The sequence below is a fragment of the Vombatus ursinus genome, unplaced genomic scaffold (genome assembly GCF_900497805.2).
Source record: "Vombatus ursinus unplaced genomic scaffold, bare-nosed wombat genome assembly UNPS02014769.1, whole genome shotgun sequence".
Lineage (NCBI taxonomy): Eukaryota > Metazoa > Chordata > Mammalia > Diprotodontia > Vombatidae > Vombatus > Vombatus ursinus.
In genome coordinates, this window is record NW_020954547.1 from 2,519,889 (window position 1) to 2,539,237 (window position 19,349).

At 40.9% G+C, this 19,349-nt stretch overlaps 1 protein-coding gene across 1 annotated transcript; it reads left to right on the forward strand.

The window, feature by feature from the left end:
* Positions 1–1,652: 1,652 nt before the first annotated feature.
* F3 (coagulation factor III, tissue factor) lies at positions 1,653–15,690 on the forward strand. The gene is made up of 6 exons (XM_027862627.1): positions 1,653–1,962; positions 3,650–3,761; positions 8,407–8,597; positions 10,992–11,170; positions 12,275–12,434; positions 14,510–15,690. The coding sequence occupies exons 1-6, from the start codon at positions 1,863–1,865 to the stop codon at positions 14,644–14,646; spliced, it is 879 nt and encodes a 292-aa protein (XP_027718428.1). The 5' UTR covers positions 1,653–1,862; the 3' UTR covers positions 14,647–15,690.
* Positions 15,691–19,349: the final 3,659 nt, after the last annotated feature.

A 19,349-nucleotide genomic window follows, 5' to 3' on the forward strand; every position in this document is an offset into this window, starting at 1 on the left:
GTCTTCCTGCCATATCCATCCCTGCTAATTCATTTTACGGGTGGTGGTGGTGGGCCTGGAATCAGGAAGCCGTAAACTCAAATCTTGCCTCAGACACTTCCTAGCTGTTTGACCTTGGGAGAGTCACTTGACGGGCTCTCACTCTGTTTTCTCATCTGTAAAATGGGGAGAATAACACCTATCACGCAGGGTTGTTGTGAGGATTAAATGAGGTAATACATGTAAGGTACTTTGCAAACCTTAAGGTACTATACAAATGCTAGCTTATATAAATACATAGCTCTTTACAAAGTGTTTTAACCAGTTATTTCATTTGCTCCTCACAACAACCTTGTGTGGTCGAAGCTATTATTATCCGCATTATACAGAGGAGGGAACTAGGGGTGGGGGTTGGGGAGAGGGGCGGGTCACACCTCTAGTAAATTGTGAGGCAGGGTTGGAACTCAAGTTATTTCTTACTCCAAATCCAACACCCTAGCCACTGCGCCACCTAGCGGCAAAATCTGGAATCCACAAAAGGGAAGTGATTTGTTTAAGGACCACACAGCCTAGACTTCCTAAACTCTTTCCCCTGCATCTTTTTGGTGAAAGTTTCCTGAAGAACCCAGAGACTTTTAGAAAACAATAGGTGGAAAGCAGAGCTTAAATCCAGTGGCATTTAGTTCTGATAAATTTTCTATTTAAATTTCGTTTCGGGACTCATAGGACTCACAGAATTATATGTCGGAAGAGCTGGAAGGAGCCTCAAAGGCTGAGCTCTAGACAGCTCAATAACCCTGCATCTCACAGATGGCTCTTTCATCGTGAGAACAAGCCAATCGCCAGTGGTTGTCTCCTGGTCACTATTCTCATTAAACATCCTTCAAACAGCTGGCCTGTTTTAGCGTTTAAGTCAAGCATATGTTTGCTACTGATTCATGATTGTGAACAGATGCTACTGGCTCCCAAGTTCTTTCTTGTTCACTGTACATATTATTGTAATATTATAGTACTTTGGTGGTCAGAGGATTTAATGAGCCTGGGAAATCCCTCCCCTAACTCAGGCAGGGGAGATCAGGCTCCTTTTATTAAGCAGTTAATATTCCTGTCTCTCTGCGGGACTAGTTCCCCCTAACTGGTCAGGAAATAGCTTCCAAATCATTAGGAGAAGGAAATGGTAAACCACTGCGGTATCTTTGCCAAGAAAGCCCCTATGGACAGCATTGGTGTGCTGTGGTCCACTGGGTCATGAAAAGTCGGATACGACTGATCGACCGCAACAAATTAGCCTCCTCCAACATGCGGAATTCCCCTTCTCTTTTCTCCGGGCCTGGAAAGATGGCCACCCCGGGCTTGGCGCCTATGAATCAGGGGCTCCGACTGCATCTGCTACCGGCAGGAGTACAGCCCAGAGAGCTCGCAGTCTTCTCCTAGAAGTCCCGGAGTAGTAACTGAGGCTGCATCTAGTTCTTTGGCTAACTCTCCCCACGGTGATTGAATCACCTCTGGTGAGTCACCAATCCTTTGCCCACTGGGGCCCCAGACGTAGGAGGCGGGGCAGGGGTGTGGGAGACGAGGAGAGGCCGCCCACCTTAACGATGTGTGGGCCTGTTTGAGGGGTGTGGAAGTGGCCCGAACACCAAGCCCAGAAAAGGGGCCGGACAACTTCCAAAGAGGCGGGAGAATGAGCAGAAGAGGGAGTGCTCCAGTCCAAGCCTTTATATTGAGCAGCCAACATGCGACCCCCATACACAAGGCTCCCTGGAGGCAAGGAGCAGCAAGAACCTCAACCCAGACGAGCACACGTCTTGTAGAGCTCTCGTCCTTTACTTGGGCCTCCCGGAAACACTCCAAGGACTACTCCGCAGCACGGACTCACTATAATGGCGCTCCCCAACACTTGTCTCCTGGTGGCCTCCGCGGCTTCTGTCCAGACGGCCGTGCTCGGCTTCCTCCTCCTCGTCCAGGTGGCCTTGGCTTCAGGTGAGTGGCTACCAGTGCCTTTTCGGGGCGGGGCTCATCGCTCCGCAGCAGCGCGTGGAGAGCGCACTGAGGACTCGGAGCCCGGCGCGCTCTGGTCCTCCAGGCGAGGGGCCGACCCAAGCTCCGGGAACGCAGATGTGAACACGGTCCAGTCCCGGGAATGGTCGCTGACTGTCGGAGGCGCTATCACGACCTTTACCTGAGAGGCTGGAGGGCCAGCTGAAGTGGCTGCAGTCTCTGAGCCGTCCGTGGCCCGTGGCCTGACTCCGGTGAATGAGATCTGAAACTGGAAGCTTGCTACTTTCTTAATTCTGTGTTTCTGCTCATTTCCGATGCTGTGCTGTTCCGGTGGCTTGGTTGGCAGGTAGGATTCCAAGCCTGGAGCAGCTCTCTTCTGATGCCTTGAGGCCCGGCTCGAATCCTGCACTCAATTGTTAACTCTTTGATCCAGGGTTTTTCCTGAATGCTGGACCTTCTCATACCCACTCTCAAGCTCTGGCAGCTTTTCCTTTTAAAGTTCTCACAAGTCATAAAGTCTGGGGGTCTACAGCACTGTCTGTTTTGCTCATAGGGAATGCGGGCGGGGGGGCGGTGCCTATTACCTTTCAAGAACATCATGTGAACCACTTCGCCGTCAAACTAGAATCTTGGAGAGTACCTTGAGTGGGATGAAGAATGAATAATTAGCTTCAGTATTTCCAGTGTGAGAACATAGAGGAATCAAATTGCAAAATCTTAGAGAACAGAGCAAGAACAGTATTGTGCATACCACATAACCGCACTGGTTTTTCCTGGAGTTAAGTAACGACATAACTAGTTTCTGTAGTAAAGTACAGAAATATATCTACTGTATTTATGATAAATTCTAAATGTTTATGTCAAGCCTGCTTATGCTAGCATCCCTATCAATGCTCTGGACGTCTCACTGCCTTGTTTATCTAATTGAGATAAGAATTGATGAGTTTGGGTTTTTTTGTAATCCTAACTCCTTACACACACACAGTCTTTACAATACCTTTCATTTCTTTTTCTTTTTTTCTTCTTCAATTCTTAATAACAGCTCCAGTAAAGAAATGGTGGTACAGGGCAGCTTAGATTCCAACTCTGCTGCTTACTGCTGACCTTGAGCAAGTTACCTATAGATTAGGGACTCAGTTTCCTCATCTGCAAAATGAGGAAGGGGAACAAGAGAACCTGTCTCTTCCAACTCAAAATCAACAATCATACGAAGTTGTGAGTTCCAGCCGTGACAGAATTTCAACTTTGATTACAATCTGAGTTACAGAAGCAAGATCTTGGTTTAGTTTTGTTTTGTTTTCAATTTTGAATTTTTAAGCACCATTTCGTTTTCCCACGTGTAGGTAGGGACTTTTCCTGTAGCACTTTTTTTTTCCCTAACAGGTTCCTTGTATGCTTTTGTGAGTTGTGGCATAAATCAATTATTAGATGAACAACTTACCTTGAGTCAAACATGGGATTAGGACAAGGCTATTCCCATTAGTCAATAAGGAAAAAATATATATTATCATTTTTTAAAAATCTGATGCTGTAGAATATAAAGGGGAAAATCTTAAGGGCATTTTATGCTTATCAAACAGAGAGCATTTAAGTCTATATTCAGTTAGTGAAGCTGTGCTAATCATTAGGATCACTAAAATCATGGCTATTCTTTCTTGTATGTGCATAGGTACTTCAGATGTAGTGTTAGCACACAACATAACCTGGAAATCCATTGACTTCAAGACTATATTGGAGTGGGAGCCCAAACCAGCCAATTACGTCTACTCAGTTGAGATAAGGTAAGTAGCCATCTTGATAAAAACAAGATTTCTGGGGTGTCACCATTTAATAATAGCTAGCATGTATATAGCTCTTTAAGGTTTACAAAGCAGTTACACATGTTGATTGAGCTGATTCTCACAACTCATGTGAGGTAGGTGTTGCTATTAGTATCCCTATTTTGCAGATGAAGAAACAGAGGGCTAAATGGACTAAGTGACTTGCCCAGGGTCATACAATAATAAGCATCTGAGGCAAGATTTGAACTCTGATCTTTCTGATTCCAGAATTACCACTCTAGCCACTGACCCATCTAGGTGCCATTTCTCTGTATTCAATAAGGGGTTAGATAAAGATGACTGCTATCTGAGGGCCGGGAAGTACATGACAAAGAAGAGAGCATTCACTGTGGTTTTTAAAGTACCACACAGATCTTTCAGGAATGTGAAGCTGCTTTGAGGATAGACAATGTAACAGGCAATGAGAAGGGGGCTTATTGAAGCTGGCAGATAATTTTACTAGTAATTCAATAATTTTAATAATTGAATAATTCTTGTTTTGGGGATGATCACAAATTTCATAGATTGGATTGAGAGTTGTGGAAAGGGAAATCTTTGCCCGTGGGTGATGGAGGCATTGATTCAGTATTAGTCTTACAGGAGTAATGACATCTAGTCTACCTGATATGCATGAATTTCCCTTTTTTGGGTAACAGTCTAGACGTTCTGGCAAGGTATAAACCATGAGGAAGGGAGGGGGCCAGTGCTTAGAATGTTTAAATCACCCGGGGCAATGTTTGATTCATAAGTGTTTATACTCAGCAAATCCAGAGCGTTCATTACAGGGCATGTCTTTCGAATAGTAGAAGATCAAATTGGAAAGGCTAGTGCAGGGCTATGATCATGACTGATAGCTTGCCTGAACAGTCATAAAACTTTGTATATGGAAACATAGAATGTTCAGAGACATACCTCTCTACTCCATTTAAAATAAATTCAGCCATACTGCTAGCAACGTGACTAGCGTTTTGGTTTTTTTTTCCCCCTCACTTTCCTTCTAAAATGTTCCAAAAGACATTATGGGAAGATGATACTTTCTTTCCAGCAATTTTACAAAGGCATAAAAGTGTCACCAGTTAAAATTAAAGGTGCCATTTTTAGTTTATGCTGAGACTTTTGAAAGCAGTAGGGATACAATTCTCCTTGACCACACCAGTGTTAGAACAATGGCAGCATTTTGTTGTTACTGTTTTTGTTGTATTTCACAAGGGGAATGGTAGGGGGAAAGGCAGAGTTTAAAATGTTTTTGTGTCGTCTTATATATATTTTCTTTAAAAAAAAGAGGGAAATAGGAAAAAGAGGATAAAACTTGCCAGGGTAGATTCTGAATTTGGGACAGTAGACTACTTTGTGATTCAGGGCAATGCCAGTTGAGAGGAAATCCATTGGATTGGCTTTTAGTAATTCACAATCTGTGAAAATCTCACTGAGCCTGAGCTGGTCTGTCTTTGTGCTAACTTTTCATAAGGAAATGCTTTACTATGAAAATTAATAGCATAAACACTATGATGGAAAAAGGGGTCATTTATCTCCTTCAAAGAATATACTTTAAAAGTTCCTTAGCAGAATTCATTTGCAGAGAAAAATGTACACAGGTGACTTTTTAATTTCTAAAAAGCAGACCTTTGCCAATTACTATGGTATATAACTAAAATGATAAAACTGCCTTTAAAAAATGGAGATAGACTCCAGTTTAGAAATGCCTTCCTTTTGCCTATCTTCTTTACATGCTGCTCCTACAGATTTCCATTCTTCAAACTCCTCCCTCATCCCCAGTTCCCATTGAAAACCCCATTCTTCTTCTCTGGGACCCTGACTCTCCCCTGCTTTACATCTTGTTCCTGTGCCAGGGTCTACTGTGGTGGGATAGAGAACTGGGTGGGGAAAGGGAGGAGGGAGGTCTTACTGCTGCCACATGACCCTCCTCTTCCTTCTGAGTTTCCACCCTGCCATAATTTCTCCCTTCTTTCTAAGCCTTAGCTCCCAGATTCCTAACCTCCCTCCCTGTTCCTAGTTCTCCTGCCTTTCTAAACACTAGCTCTCAGATTCCTAACCTCCCTCTCTGTTCCTAGTTCTCCTGCCTTTCTAAACACTAGCTCCCAGACTCCTAATCTCCATCCCTATTCCTGAGACCATTGGAAGCCCTGCCAGTGTCTTTAGAGTTGAAAGGAGCGCATTTATTTAGTTTTGAGCAGACAGGAATCATAGAATCATAGCTTGAGAGCTGGGAAGAGGGCTCAGAAATCATCTAGTCTGACCCCCCTCTTTTTTTAGATGCCCAGAAGTATTAAATAGTTACCCAGGGTGGCACAACTAGTGTCAAAGGGGGAATTTGAATGAGCCCAGGTCTTCTGACTCTAGAACTAGTATTCTTCCCACTGTACCTCACTGCCCTGTTTTTCTTATTGCAATAGCGGCTAAATGTGTGGCCATCCATTCAGCATGTTAAAGTGGAGTTTCCTTTAGTGTGTGGATTGGGGCAATGAAGTCGCTCCCAACCTTCTAATTCTGTGATTTTGTGTTCAAGTAACAATTGAGGACAGATTTTCCTCCACAGAAACATGATCAGACATGGTGGTTTCCAGAAAGGTATTATTGCTATTTGTCAGGTACCTTATGAGTTAAACAGACTTTAATGAGCTAGCCTAGCAAACTAGAACATTGTTTCTAAGGGAAAGGGCGTTCTGAGGTCCACAGGACTTACAAATGAAAAGTTGGTTGTAAATTAGTATCCTGTTTAGAAGTTCTACTCCTTCAGATGAGTCTTTCTCCTAATTTAAATAATTAGCAAGATTTCACTGCTTACATACATTTTCACCATTCTGGTTTGGTTGAAAAAATCTTGTTGAGTTGCAACATAGGCAGTTAAGGGGAGGGCATATCCTGCAGTAGAAAGAATGGTAGATTTGGGGTCAGAGGATCCAGGTTTGAATTCTGACTTGGGACTTACCACCTTTGTGACCTTGGGTATGTTACTTACTTTTCTCTGCCTCAGTTTTCTCCTTTTTAAAAGGAGGGCTTGGACTCAGTGATCTCTGAGGTTTCCTTTATCTCTAAATCTATGATCCCATAAAAAGATACAAAGAACAAAGAGATGTTTCTAAACCAGCCTATTTTGGGATAGTTGTAAATGAAACTGACTAAATTAGTTCCCCATATCCTGTTTGGCTCAGCTCTAAGGGAATGTGTTATATGTTGTCTTTATGCCAAGGTTTAGTAAACTAAATCTAGCTACCTGATGTTGTTTTCTGAAAACACATTAACATTGTAATAGTTATTCAGCATGTGATTGGACTTCTGAGTAGAAAACAAAACAAACCCCCCCCTCAATATCACATCTATGAATTATGTCTGAATTGTAATTGACTATGTACAAAGACGGTAAGATTTTCCATTTCAATAGGAACTCTACCATTCTCACCCTCCATTCATGCACGTTAAGATGATTTGTCTAGTAGCCTTCTAGGGTCTTGGGCTTTGTTAGTAATATATCACTTATATTCTCATTGGCAAGCATTTTTTAACAAGAGAACACCCTCACCCTATGTATGTAAAAGAAAGAATAAGAGACATGGGCTGTATTTTTTCTTTTTTTTTTCTTTTTAGGCAATTGGGGTTAAGTGACTTGCCCAGGGTCACACAGCTAGTAAGTGTCAAGTGCTGGTCTGAGACCGGATTTGAACTCAGGTCCTCCTGACTTCAGGGTCAGTGCTGTATCCACTGCAGCACCTAACTGCTCCGGCTGTATTTTTTCTAATGAGATGTAATATTAGAAAAGACTGTCCCATTTCTAAAGAATAGAATTAAATACACTAAGAACAATGCCAACTAGTTTGGGAGCTTGAGGGTCGTGAATGATGGCCAAGAAGCCTTGATTGTCATCAGAGCCAAGAGAAGGCATTTCACTGGAGTCAAAACACCTGGGTTCAAATTCTGGCCCTACCATTTATTAGCTGGATGAACTAGATGACTTCTGCTTATCACTAGCCTCTCTTCTTAGCAATTCCTCTTCTATAACATTAGGAGGACAGCACTGGAAAATGTCTGGGATTTTCCCATTCCCCTTAACATTCTGTACTTGTCGATTGTATGCCCCAAGCACAGTTGAAGAATTGTTCGTGAGCAAGAGTGCACACACACACACTCATACACATACACACACACACACACACACACACACACGCACTCACACACACACACACACACACACACACTATGGGTCCAGAATTGGTTTTGTGCCCTGTGTTATCACACATACCTCAAATTAGCAAAGGTCAAGACCTGTAAGAGGATATAGAGAGAGGAATGTTGTACAATTAAAACTATTGTATATGCATTTTTAAAATGGAATATTTAAAAGGTCCTTTGTTGTGCCTTAGGTAGTCTGCCTTTAGTCCCAATTTTGACTGAAATAGATGGGATTATAGAGGTAATCCAACTGGGTTGTTATAGAAAATAGCTCTTTTCCTTTGTAGCTATTAGCAGCCCAATTTCACAACATGGCAACTAACACACACACACACACACACACACACACGTATCTTTTTGGAAGCAAACAAGCAATGTTCTCTCTCTTATCACTACTTTTCTTTCTTTCTTTTTTTAGCACCAGATGGGGAGACTGGAAAAAGAAATGTTTTCAAACAAATAAAACAGAATGTGATCTCACAGAGGAGATGAAAAATGTAAGGGAAACGTACATTGCTCGAATCCTTTCTGAAAAACCCATAAAGTCAGATGGAGATCCCGAAGAACCCCTGCATGCTAATGCACCTTACTTCACACCTTACTTAGACAGTAAGTAAGGGAGAGTGGGGCTGGATTTATTACCTTAATTCTAGTTAAATACCTAGGAGCTCCAGTGAGCAACCCCATAAATAAGGTTTTTCTTGGGTTCATATCACTATGATATGAAGGTGGAAGGTACTTCCACCCTTGATGGAAATTTTGACCCTTCAATGACTCTAGATGCAGCTGTCATGAGTTACTGTGACAGAAAAAAAATCATGCTTTCCAAGGCCAGCCCTCTGGTGATCAACCTTTCCAAATTTACCAGGGCTGGTCCTTGGAAGAGGCAGCATGGTCTAGCAGATAGAGAGCTACCTTTGGCATCAGGAGGACTTGCTAAATCTAGTCCTATACTAAGTCTGGGACCCTGGGCAAGTAGCTTAATCTCTCATCCCCAGCCCCACCCCTCCAGGCAATTCTCTAAGCCTATAAATTATCAACAGGTCACTGATCCACCTTGGTGGAGGGAATTTCCAAAGTGAGAGTTCCCCTGTAAAATCATAGGTACTATTTCCTGTCTCCCTCCTAACCTCGACCCTCCCCCTACTGCCCCATTAAGTTCTTGGACAACAGGCATACACAATCTATTAGGTGATTGTTCTTGGAGGATTTCCAGCTTGCTGTGGCCTGCCAGGGCTCCCCTGGCATAGCTGCCTCCAGAAGTACGAGGTCACCTCTATACTGTGATGAAGAGTCATGGGAGGCTTTAGTTGAAGAATTAAAAAAAACTTGGAAAAAATAAAATTGAATTTAAAAAAGAATAATGAAAAATATTTTAAGGAAAAATGAAGCTAGATCTATTATATGAATGGGCTGCAGCTTCCCTCTGATTTTTGGTTTTTTTTTTTTACCTTACCTTTACTTATTGTGTTAAGTATCTACAACTCAGCTGGAAGTGTGATATTAAAAAAAAAAAAAGCACAACCTTAGCTTTTTCATCCTGAACAAACATGTAGTCAGTAAAAGGAAATAAAGATTAAGACAGTCATAGAATCTTACATCTGAAAGGGATCTCAGAAACTGTCTAGTCCAAATCACATCTGAAAAAGAATCCACTGTACCACACACATAGTAGGTGGTCCTTTAGCCTTTGCTCAAAGATTTCCAGTGATGGTAGAGCCCACTACCTCCCAAAGGTAGTGGATAGGTCTAATTTTAAGGAAGTTTGGTAGCGAGGTTTTTTTTTTTTTCCTTCTTCCATCAAGTCCAAATTTAAACTCGCCTCTTTGCGACTACTCCTATTCTTCTTCTTCTTCCCTCTTGACCCTTGGGGCCAAGCAGAACAAGACTTGGCTCTCTTCCACATGACAGGCCCTGGAATCCTTAAAGACAGTTCTATCCCCACTGAGCCTTCTTATCCACAGACTTGGCATCCTCAGTTCCTTGCACCAATCCTCCAGTGGCCCACCTCACTCCGTCACAGAATCAGTTGTGACATACACAAAAAGGAGGAATGTGGAAGAGACATTCTTCCCCAAGTGGAAGAAACAAGAATAACAAGTGTAATAACAGATGAAAACTTAGCAAATTTAGACGTAATGTCAAGAAAACTTTGCTAACTTTCCAATCTGTCCCAAAGTGGAATGGGCTTAGTGGGTTCTTCTCCCTAGAACACTTCAAGGGATGGCTAAAGATTGAAGTAAACCACTTGTTGGGAATGTTATTAAAATGGAGATTCTTTTCAAGTGTGGGTTAGACTAAGAGGTCACTGAAATCCCTTATGACTCCCAAATTCTGTGATTGTTTCGTGTGGTGTGGATGAGAGCTATCTAGACCATGATAAAGTGTGGTACAGAACCAAATAAAGTTTTTTACTTTATTTTTTTAATAAAAAGTGGCCAAGATAAAAAGAGGTAGAGAAAAAGATTTATGGGAATTTTAGAAAGTGAGGGGAAAACCTTTTCCCTTTCCCCTAAAAGTGAGTTGTTATATGTTCATACTCAAATCTCATGCCTAGTGTAGTTTTCTGGTTCAGAATACAGTGCTGGGTGTAAATAGAACTAACAGTTGTCCAAAACTGAACTGAACTGTCTCCAGAGGTACAATAATAAAGAAAGTCACTGATCCCCTAAGTGCCTATTGGCTCTGTTGCCATAAAAACATAAGGCATATGTGGGATTTAGCCATGTCAGATCCATTCCCTATTGATTCCCTTTCTTATTATCCCCTATCTGCCCTCACCAAAGAGCCTTAATACTGTGGGAAAAGGTAGGGTTTTGGTCAAGTAGTCGTCAAGTACCTACCTGACTGTGACCTCCCTACCCCAATGCCCTACCTACCTTACCAGCAAGGGGCTATATTTTGCAGGGAGGAGGGACGATTAAAAGTCAAATGATAGCTGATCAGGTTTTTACTTTGACTGAAATTCCCTGGTTCCTACCATTCTTGTCTTCTTTGTCTCAGCAAACCTCGGCAAGCCAAGAATTCAAAGTTTTGAACAAGATGATACAAAGTTGAAAGTGACAGTTCAAGATTCCATTACATCATTAAGACATGATGGGACCTTCCAAACCCTCCGTCAGATTTTTCACCAGGATCTAACTTATACACTTTATTACTGGAAGGCTTCAAGTACTGGAAAGGTGAGTTTCTTCCCCTTTCCCCCTTCACTTTGGAGCCCGTTAGGACTTTTTAAATTGCAAATTAATAATAAATATTAGTAATAGCTGGCATTTATATAGTGTTTTAAGGCTTGCAAATGGTTTACAAGCATTATATCATTTTGGCCTCACAAACATGGAGGCTAATATTATTCTTATTTTACAGATGAGGAAACAAAGGTTAAATGACTTTAAGTGACAGGATTTGAATTTGGGTCTTCCTGACTCTAGGTCTGGCACTCTAACCACTGTGCCACCTAGCTTCCTAGATTGTCAACTTATCTCCTTTGAGGGAGAGCAAAATGGAGACTGGTTAAGGAACAACATGGTATATAGAAGACAAAGTAATGGACGAAGTCGGGGTACATGAGTTCTATTGCCAGTTCTACCCCCTTTTAGCTATATGATCATGAGCAAGATCCTTTAAACTCTCTTAGCTTTGGTTTCTTTATCTGTAAAAGTAGAGGGCTAGACTAAAACTAGATCATGTCAAAAGTTCCTTTGTCCAAAGGTCTAAAATTTGAATTCTTGCCCACACTGAAGATTCCACAGATTGATCCTTCCCATTTTATTCAACCTCTGGAAAATTCTTGTTCATATTTAAAAGCCCAGAACAAGTTTTTCTATTAGAAAAGCCTTTTGGGGTTCAGAATGGGGTTTCAAGGACCTCAGTTGGATATAATCCCTTTGGCACTTTGGTACCAAAGCCTGGAATGGGTTACCTCCACACTTCAGTACTTTAATCTTTTGTTGAAAGTCCAAGGATGCCTAGAGATGAGCCAGCCCCTGGACCAAGAGTATCAAATAAATTCTAGTCATCCCGCACTAGCCTTAGTAAAGGAAGAAAATTAAGACCTGTAACAAGAGATCAAATTTTAATCACCACTTTACACTAGTCTGTCTGAAATAAAAGCTTCCACAAAATTAAGTGAGAACTCTGGCTTATCTACTTTCTCCTTGTGGGATCTTGCACTAATGACTCCCTATCTCTAAACCTCAGTTTCTTCATCTGTAAGATGAAGGCAGTTAGACTAGATGATCTTTCAGCTCTAAATTTATGGTCCTATGATCTGTCTCTTTTAATAGAAATCAGTAAATACAGACACAAATGAATTTTTGGTTGAAGTGGACAAAGGAGAAAGTTATTGCTTCAATGTTCAGGCAGTCATTCCATCTCGGAGAGCAAAGCAGAGGAGTCCAGAAAGTGCAATCCATTGTACCAGCCAAGACAAAGTTGTGTTTAAAGGTGAGTGTGCTCTGAAATTGGAGCTAGGTTCGGTATAAGAGGTGCCTTTGTTCACTACTTAGAGAGGGATGATTTCCATAGTTCAATTTTACCTCTGTGGCCCCAGTGAATCTCCTTGCGAGACTGTTATTGCTGGGATTCTTGAGCTTTTATTATGTCAATAACCCATCCAAGCAGTCTGGTGAAGCAGGGGAAGGGAACAACTATATATTAAACACCTACTATGTGCCACTCACAGTGCTGAGCACTTTACATATATTATCTTATTTAATCCTCACAACAACCCTATGAATTAGGTTCCCCAATTTACAGATGAAGAAACTGAGGCAGACAGAGGTTAAGTGATTTGGCCAGGGTCACATAGCTACTAAGTGTCTGAGGCTAAATTTGTACTCAGGTCTTCCCGGCTTCAGGCACAGCCCTCTATCCATTGAACTACCTAGCTGACTTTGCATAAAATAAAATATGTAGGATTACAAAGTTCATCAAATTCATTGAAATACATAAAATATTTTAATTAACCAACTCCCTGCAATTTATCTATAGACCCTAGTTTAAGGACTCCCAATTTATTGTGTCTGTATTCCCAGAACCTGGCACATAGTAATCACTTAATACATGCTTGTTGGTTGATGGATTAACATTAGCCTAGGTTTCTTTGCATATATGTGCCTGTATTTGGGGGCAGGTACCAGAGCATTCTCTGAGTATTTTCTCCAGTTAAGTTTAGAACTAAGCATAAGAAACTATAACTCTCTGCAACTACAGCCTTCATTAAAAGCTGATTAGTACCAGAAGAAAGTGAAGATGTGTAAGGCAGGTCCTGTCCCTGCAGTGGAAGGCTTACAGCCTAGCCGAGGAAATGTGGCTTAGAGCAAATATTTTTAAAATGCCGAATAAAGGAGAAAGTAAATTCAACATATTCAGGAAACTTGGAGGGAGAGTTTAGAATTGGTGGGCCAAGATGGCAGGTTTCATGGAGGAGATGAAACTTGGAGAGGCTGACTTTAAGAACTAAACCTTTACAACAGATTCTTAGACTACTCTTTCCACAGTTACTAACTGCCTACGGCAGAGGGATGAAGTCCAGAGACTTAGGTAGTAGTGTGCTGAATGGAGAATCCAAGGACCTGGATTCATGTCCTGACTCAGCCACTCCTTAACTTTGTGACCTTGGGCAAGTCACTTGGCTTCAGTTCCTCATCTGCAAAATGACCCAGACCTAGGATCCTGAGTAACATTGTTCCTCTTCCTTCCCACAATATTGTTTAAAAAAAAAATCCTTTCTAGATACAAGATGCCTTACAATGAATCACAAGATCCCATTCAAGGTTTTTCGCCATTGTAGCCACTGTAATTTATCCTAGTTTTTTCCCAGTGGGGTCAGACCTCATCGTAAATCAAGTATTTCGAAATGAGGGGAGAAAGTTTGGGTTGGGCATGAGGAGAATGGGGTAATTTTGAGCTCTGTCCTCAGCTGCAGCCATGAATAGACAGTGTCAGGGAAAGCCTATTCCAAGTTTCTTTTTGTTTGTTTTTTTTTTTTTTCAGTTTGGGAAAAAGGGGTGGTAAGTGAGAGGAAGGCAAGATAGAGATAGGGAAGGAAAGAAAGGAAGAAGAAAAAGAAAGAAGGAAAGAATTTAAAGTATCTTTTCTTAATGTATAGAAGAGAAAGAAGACAGTCTAGAAGGAATCAGGCAAGCAAGACTTGAAAGTTATATACTGAATTTATTATATATGTGTGTGTACATATATAACACGTCCATATACATGTGTGTATATATATGTGTGTTTTTTAAGTAAGTTTTACATAATAGAAATCCATGGTTTTATATAGTCTTTTTTGTTCTGAATATATGTATGTATATATATGTAAATATACACACATATACAATATACATACATACTATATGTGTGTATATATATTCATATGTGTGTACATGTGTATGTGTGTATATATATATACATATATGGAAATATTTTTCTATTTGGTGTTTAAATTCAGAATTTTAAAAAAAAGTCTTCTCTAAGCTGACTATGATTCTAGGCAAGTAATATTCTTCTTTTCTTTTCAGAATTGTTTTTCATAGTTGGAGCTGTGCTTTTTGTCATCATCATCCTTATCATTATCCTCTCTGTGACACTATACAAATGCTCAAAAGCAAGAGCTAAACGGAACAGGAAGGAAAACTCACCACTTAACATTGCGTGACAGAGGCACCATTACTACCACTATTCACTCCTGCAGAAGCTGCATCTTACTGTGATGGGAAAGCTGGTGGTACTTGGAAGACAACACTACTTTGGGGAGAATTGCTATGGTGGAGCTTAGGAAAGTAGCCTTCTAGTTCAAAGGGAGAAAAATCCTGTTTCTCTGTTTCTTACTGCACTCATCATTCCTGTTTAGGTATCTCCCTAACTCGCTTTGGAAATTGGTGAATGGTACAGCCAGCGCCTCAAATTTTACTTTATTTTATTTTATTTTTTTTAACACTATCACTCCTGAACTTGTCAGATTTTTAGACTCTATAATCTTCTTGCAAGTTGAAATCCGATCTCCAGGCCTTTGAAGCGCTGGGTAGAATTTGGAAGCGTCAGTGAGAAGCTGACTTGAAACCGTTGCAAGAAGGCATGCTGTGCCGTGGGTAGATCTGTTTCTATCACATGTCAATCTTGATTTCTGCATCCCATCCTGCAAGTTTGGAAAGGCAGAGGTTTTCAGAGCTGCATTTTAACAGTAAGACTTGTGGCGTTTGTGATGGTCACATTCTTCCTTTTCCTATCTCTGCTACTCTAAGTACAGGAAAGGAAAAGTTAGACACAAGGGGAAGGAAAACTCTCCATAAGCCTTAAAGGAAGCATCAGCACAACTCTTGACTACTGCAAATGCTGCATATGGACCAGACTGACGTGAACATGTTTGTTACGGACACTTTAAAACCTGAGTGTTGGGCACCATTCTAACATGCCGTAAGGTTTAGCACTTTAACAGACCTAAATAATGTTGCTTAAACACTTGACAGATATTCTATTTTTGTAATAAGACTACTGTGTAAATGAACCGTCTCAGTTATGATTAGAGGTACTTTAGGCCCTCAGGGTCAGCGTCTACTATATTTATTGTCTGTGTTTATGGAAAGGTTTCGGATTTGGGGATTTCTATTTATGTCTATAATATATATTTGTATATATTGCAGTAATTTATTTAATATGCTTTTATATAAATAAAGGTGAATGGGATGAAAGTAAAAGGTGATTTTGCTTTTCAGTCATTTATGATCAGTCTCGAGAAAGGGGATGCTTAAAGACAGAGGTCGCCAGAGGCAGCTAGTGGCTCAATGGCATAGGGCCTGCAGTCAGGAAGACCTGAGCTCCAATCTAGCCTCAGACGCTTATTAGCTGTGTGATTCTGGGCGAGTCACTTAACCTCTGTTTGTATCCTTTCCTCAACTATAAAGGGAGGATTTTTATAGCACCTACCTGCCCAGGTTGTTAGAAGGATAAAAATCAGATAATATTTATAAAATGCCTGGCACACGGTAAGTGCTGAATAAATACTTATTCCCTTTCCCCCTTCACTTTGGGCCTCAATTTCCTCATTTGTCAAATGATGGTTGTACTAAATTTTGTTGACCATCTTTTAGCACTACATCTATCCCAAGCCCTGCCTTCTTTTATTCTCTGGGTTATTCAATCCAATCTGACAAACAGTAGCACCTAGCATAGGGCGAGACACCTTTTAGTAGGCATTGAATAAATAATTATTGATTAAGCACCCTCTGATTTCATCAGCACAGAGAATTCCAGGCAAGGATCTTCCCTTACCAATGCAGATTGGCAACAGCTCTGCCATTTGTAACCTTAGAGAATTGTCTGGGGGTATTGAAAGGTTTCAAAGCATTGCCAGTGCCACACGACCAACATTTATTGGCGTCAGGACTTGAATCTAGCTTTAGCTGATTCCAAGTTTGGTCATGTATCCACTACAGCAGTGGTTTCAAACTCAGATAGACACGGGGGCCGCTAAGCTGTATGTACAAAAGGATCCCGGGAGAGAGGGAGGGGTATCACATACTAACTTAGAAAACCACATGTTAACATTATCTATGTTTAATTGCATTTTTATGTTTTGTTAAATATTTCCCGATTCCGTTTTAATCTAGTTCCCATGGCCAGCATTTGACATCTTTGTAGTACACTATCCCATCCCTCTACAGAATCATAGATTTAAAGCAGGAAAGAACCTTAGAACCTGTGCTCAATAAACTTTGGTTTTGAAGGGAAGTAGGGTAAAAAGGTCACATAAGATACTAACGCAACATGATACCCTTAAGATGAGCAGCTAGGTGGTACAGTAGATAGAGTGCCTGACCTGGAGTTAGGAAGACCTGGTTTCAAATCCAGCCTCAGACACTAGCTGTGTGACCCTGAGAGAGTCACTTAACCCTGTTTGCCTCAGTTTCCTCATCTATAAAATGAGCTGAAGAAGGAAATGGCAAACTACTCCAGTATCTTTGCCAAAAAAATGAAGTCATAAAGAGCTGGATACAACCGAACAACAAAAACTCCTAAGATATTCTGATACGTTGCACATACTCTCAGTTCACCCATTCCATGAAGTGTAAATCTGATACACATTTTCTTGTAATGAGGAACAGTATATTTGAGGTATCCAGTGAGCCAAGAGCCATGTTAGAAACAGAATCAAAATCTCTTGGTGCTCACTTCTAGGATCATAGATCCAGAACTGGATTGACCCCCAGAGGTCAAATAGTTCAACCTTTCCATTTTTTAAAATTTATTTTTGTTTATTTTTTTTTCAAGGTAGTTGGAATTAAGTGACTTGCCCAGAGTCACACACCTAGTATGTGTTATGTGTCTGAGGCCGGATTTGAATTCAGATCCTTCTGACTCCAGGGCCAGTGCGCTATCCACTGCACTGCCTAGCTGCCCCCTCAACCTTTTCATTTTACAGATGAGGAAACTAAGACCCAGGAAAGTTCAGTGACTTATCCAGGGTCACCCAGGTAATAGGTACCAGAGGTAAGACTTGAACCCTCTGAATCTTTTCCATTGCCCTTTCAGTTTACATCTTAAGGACCTTCTGAAGAATTTCAGGGCTACATAACTACTACAAAATTCTCTCAAGCTATTTGACTCAAATAGAGGCAGCATGATATCGTGGGCCCTAAAGCCAGGACAACCTGGGTTGAAGTTCTGTGGCCTTGGGAGAGTCATTTAACACCTCAGATCTCTAGGCAACTCTTTCTAAGATTTTTAAGTTGCAGAGAAGGCTCTGACTTATATTGGCAGAAGGAATTTCCTCACCAGAGAGCTCCTCACACCAATAAAATCACAGGTCCAGCCTGTCCCTATTGACTCAAATACATATAATAGATATGAATTTTATTTTGTATCTTTAAGTAGAATCATTAAAAAAAAAACTTATCATGATTTCTATATGTGATAAATTATTTCCGTGTTCCTGGAGATGATCCACAGTAACAGCATTTTGATTAGTCAGGTTACAGTAAATCCTATTAAAGAAAACATCTGGCATAACAAATGCTACTATGGGCATATTGTCCGTCCGTGTAAAAGCCTGCCTAATAATGTCATTCTTTTTTTTGTAGTATAACTTTATTAACACAATAAAACCAATCTTAAAATGTGACAGGTTTTGTAGACAATTGTATTTGTGAAAAGTTGATAAAGACAATTTTGCTCCAGTGCTGGAGAGCCCTAGGCCTCAGAGATGAAGAAAGGGTAACAAAGCCTCGGTAGAGATTAAAAATGGGGCAGAGCCCTTCAGTAGGATTTGTTAGCGTTTAGTCAGTCAACAGGAACAAAGGAGGTTTTTTTTTGTTGTTGAGTCATTTCAGTCATGTCTGGCTCTGCATGACCCCATCTGGGGTTTTCTTGGCAAAGATGCAGGAGTGGTTTGCCATTTTCTTCTCCAGCTCATTTTACAGATGAGGAAACTGAGGCATAGAGGGTTAAATCACTTGCCCAGGGTCACACAGTTAATAAGGGTCTGAGGCCAGATTTGAATTGATGTCCTCAGCCCAGCACTCTATCCATTGTGTCATCTAACTGCCCCCAACAAAGGAGCAACTGAACCTGTAAGTGACAGCTTTGGATGAAAATACAGGAAGTAATTTTTTCTGTGCTGTCCAATGCATTTAAATGGATCTCTATTTGCAGGACCAAATATAATTGTTGGTATAGTTGAAAGAAAGTTGGATTTAGAGTCAAGGGGATGGGTTCAAATCTTAACTCTGCTCCTCATTAACTGTATGAATTTGGACATACTACCTCCCTTTGTGTCTGACTCTTCTTGACTCCATGTCCTGGAGGTTTTCTTGGCAAAGATACTAGAGTGGGTTGCCATTTCCTTATCCAGTGTGTCCCCATTTTACTGATGAGGAATTAAACCAAATAGGGATTAAGTGACTTGTCCAAGGACACACAGTTAATAAGGGTCTGAGGCCAGATTTGAACCCAGGTCCTGATGACTCCAAGTCCAGCACCCTATCCACAGTACCACCTAGCTTCCTAAAACTATTATAGTGGTTCTCAGTGGAGACAATAACCATCACCAGGAAGAGTAGCCATGCCCTGGAAAATATGAAGCTTAAATGCATTTCTCAGGCAGTGCAGAGCTGAGATGAAACTACAAACTGTTAAGCAGCCCCACAAAGCATTTCTTGTTTAATGTTTTAAGTATCCATCTCCCAGGGGAGTATAATAGAAGTTATAAGTTACTGTATCATATTTTTTAAAAGTATTTGTCAATGAACACTTACAAGTCTTCAGGTTCTTAAGCACTTCTTTTGTAGTGGAAGAAATAAATAGCTGTCCCTTTCCCAATCTACTGTGTACCTTGAGTACCTTTCTAAAGGGGACTTTGTTAAT

Coding starts and splice junctions, on each gene's coding strand:
- F3 (XM_027862627.1), top strand. CDS start 1,863: ATGGCGCTCCCCAACACTTGTCTCCTGGTGGCCTCCGCGGCTTCTGTC. Junction 1,963..3,649: donor CCAGGTGGCCTTGGCTTCAG/GTGAGTGGCTAC, acceptor GTATGTGCATAG/GTACTTCAGATGTAGTGTTA. Junction 8,598..10,991: donor CTTCACACCTTACTTAGACA/GTAAGTAAGGGA, acceptor TCTTTGTCTCAG/CAAACCTCGGCAAGCCAAGA.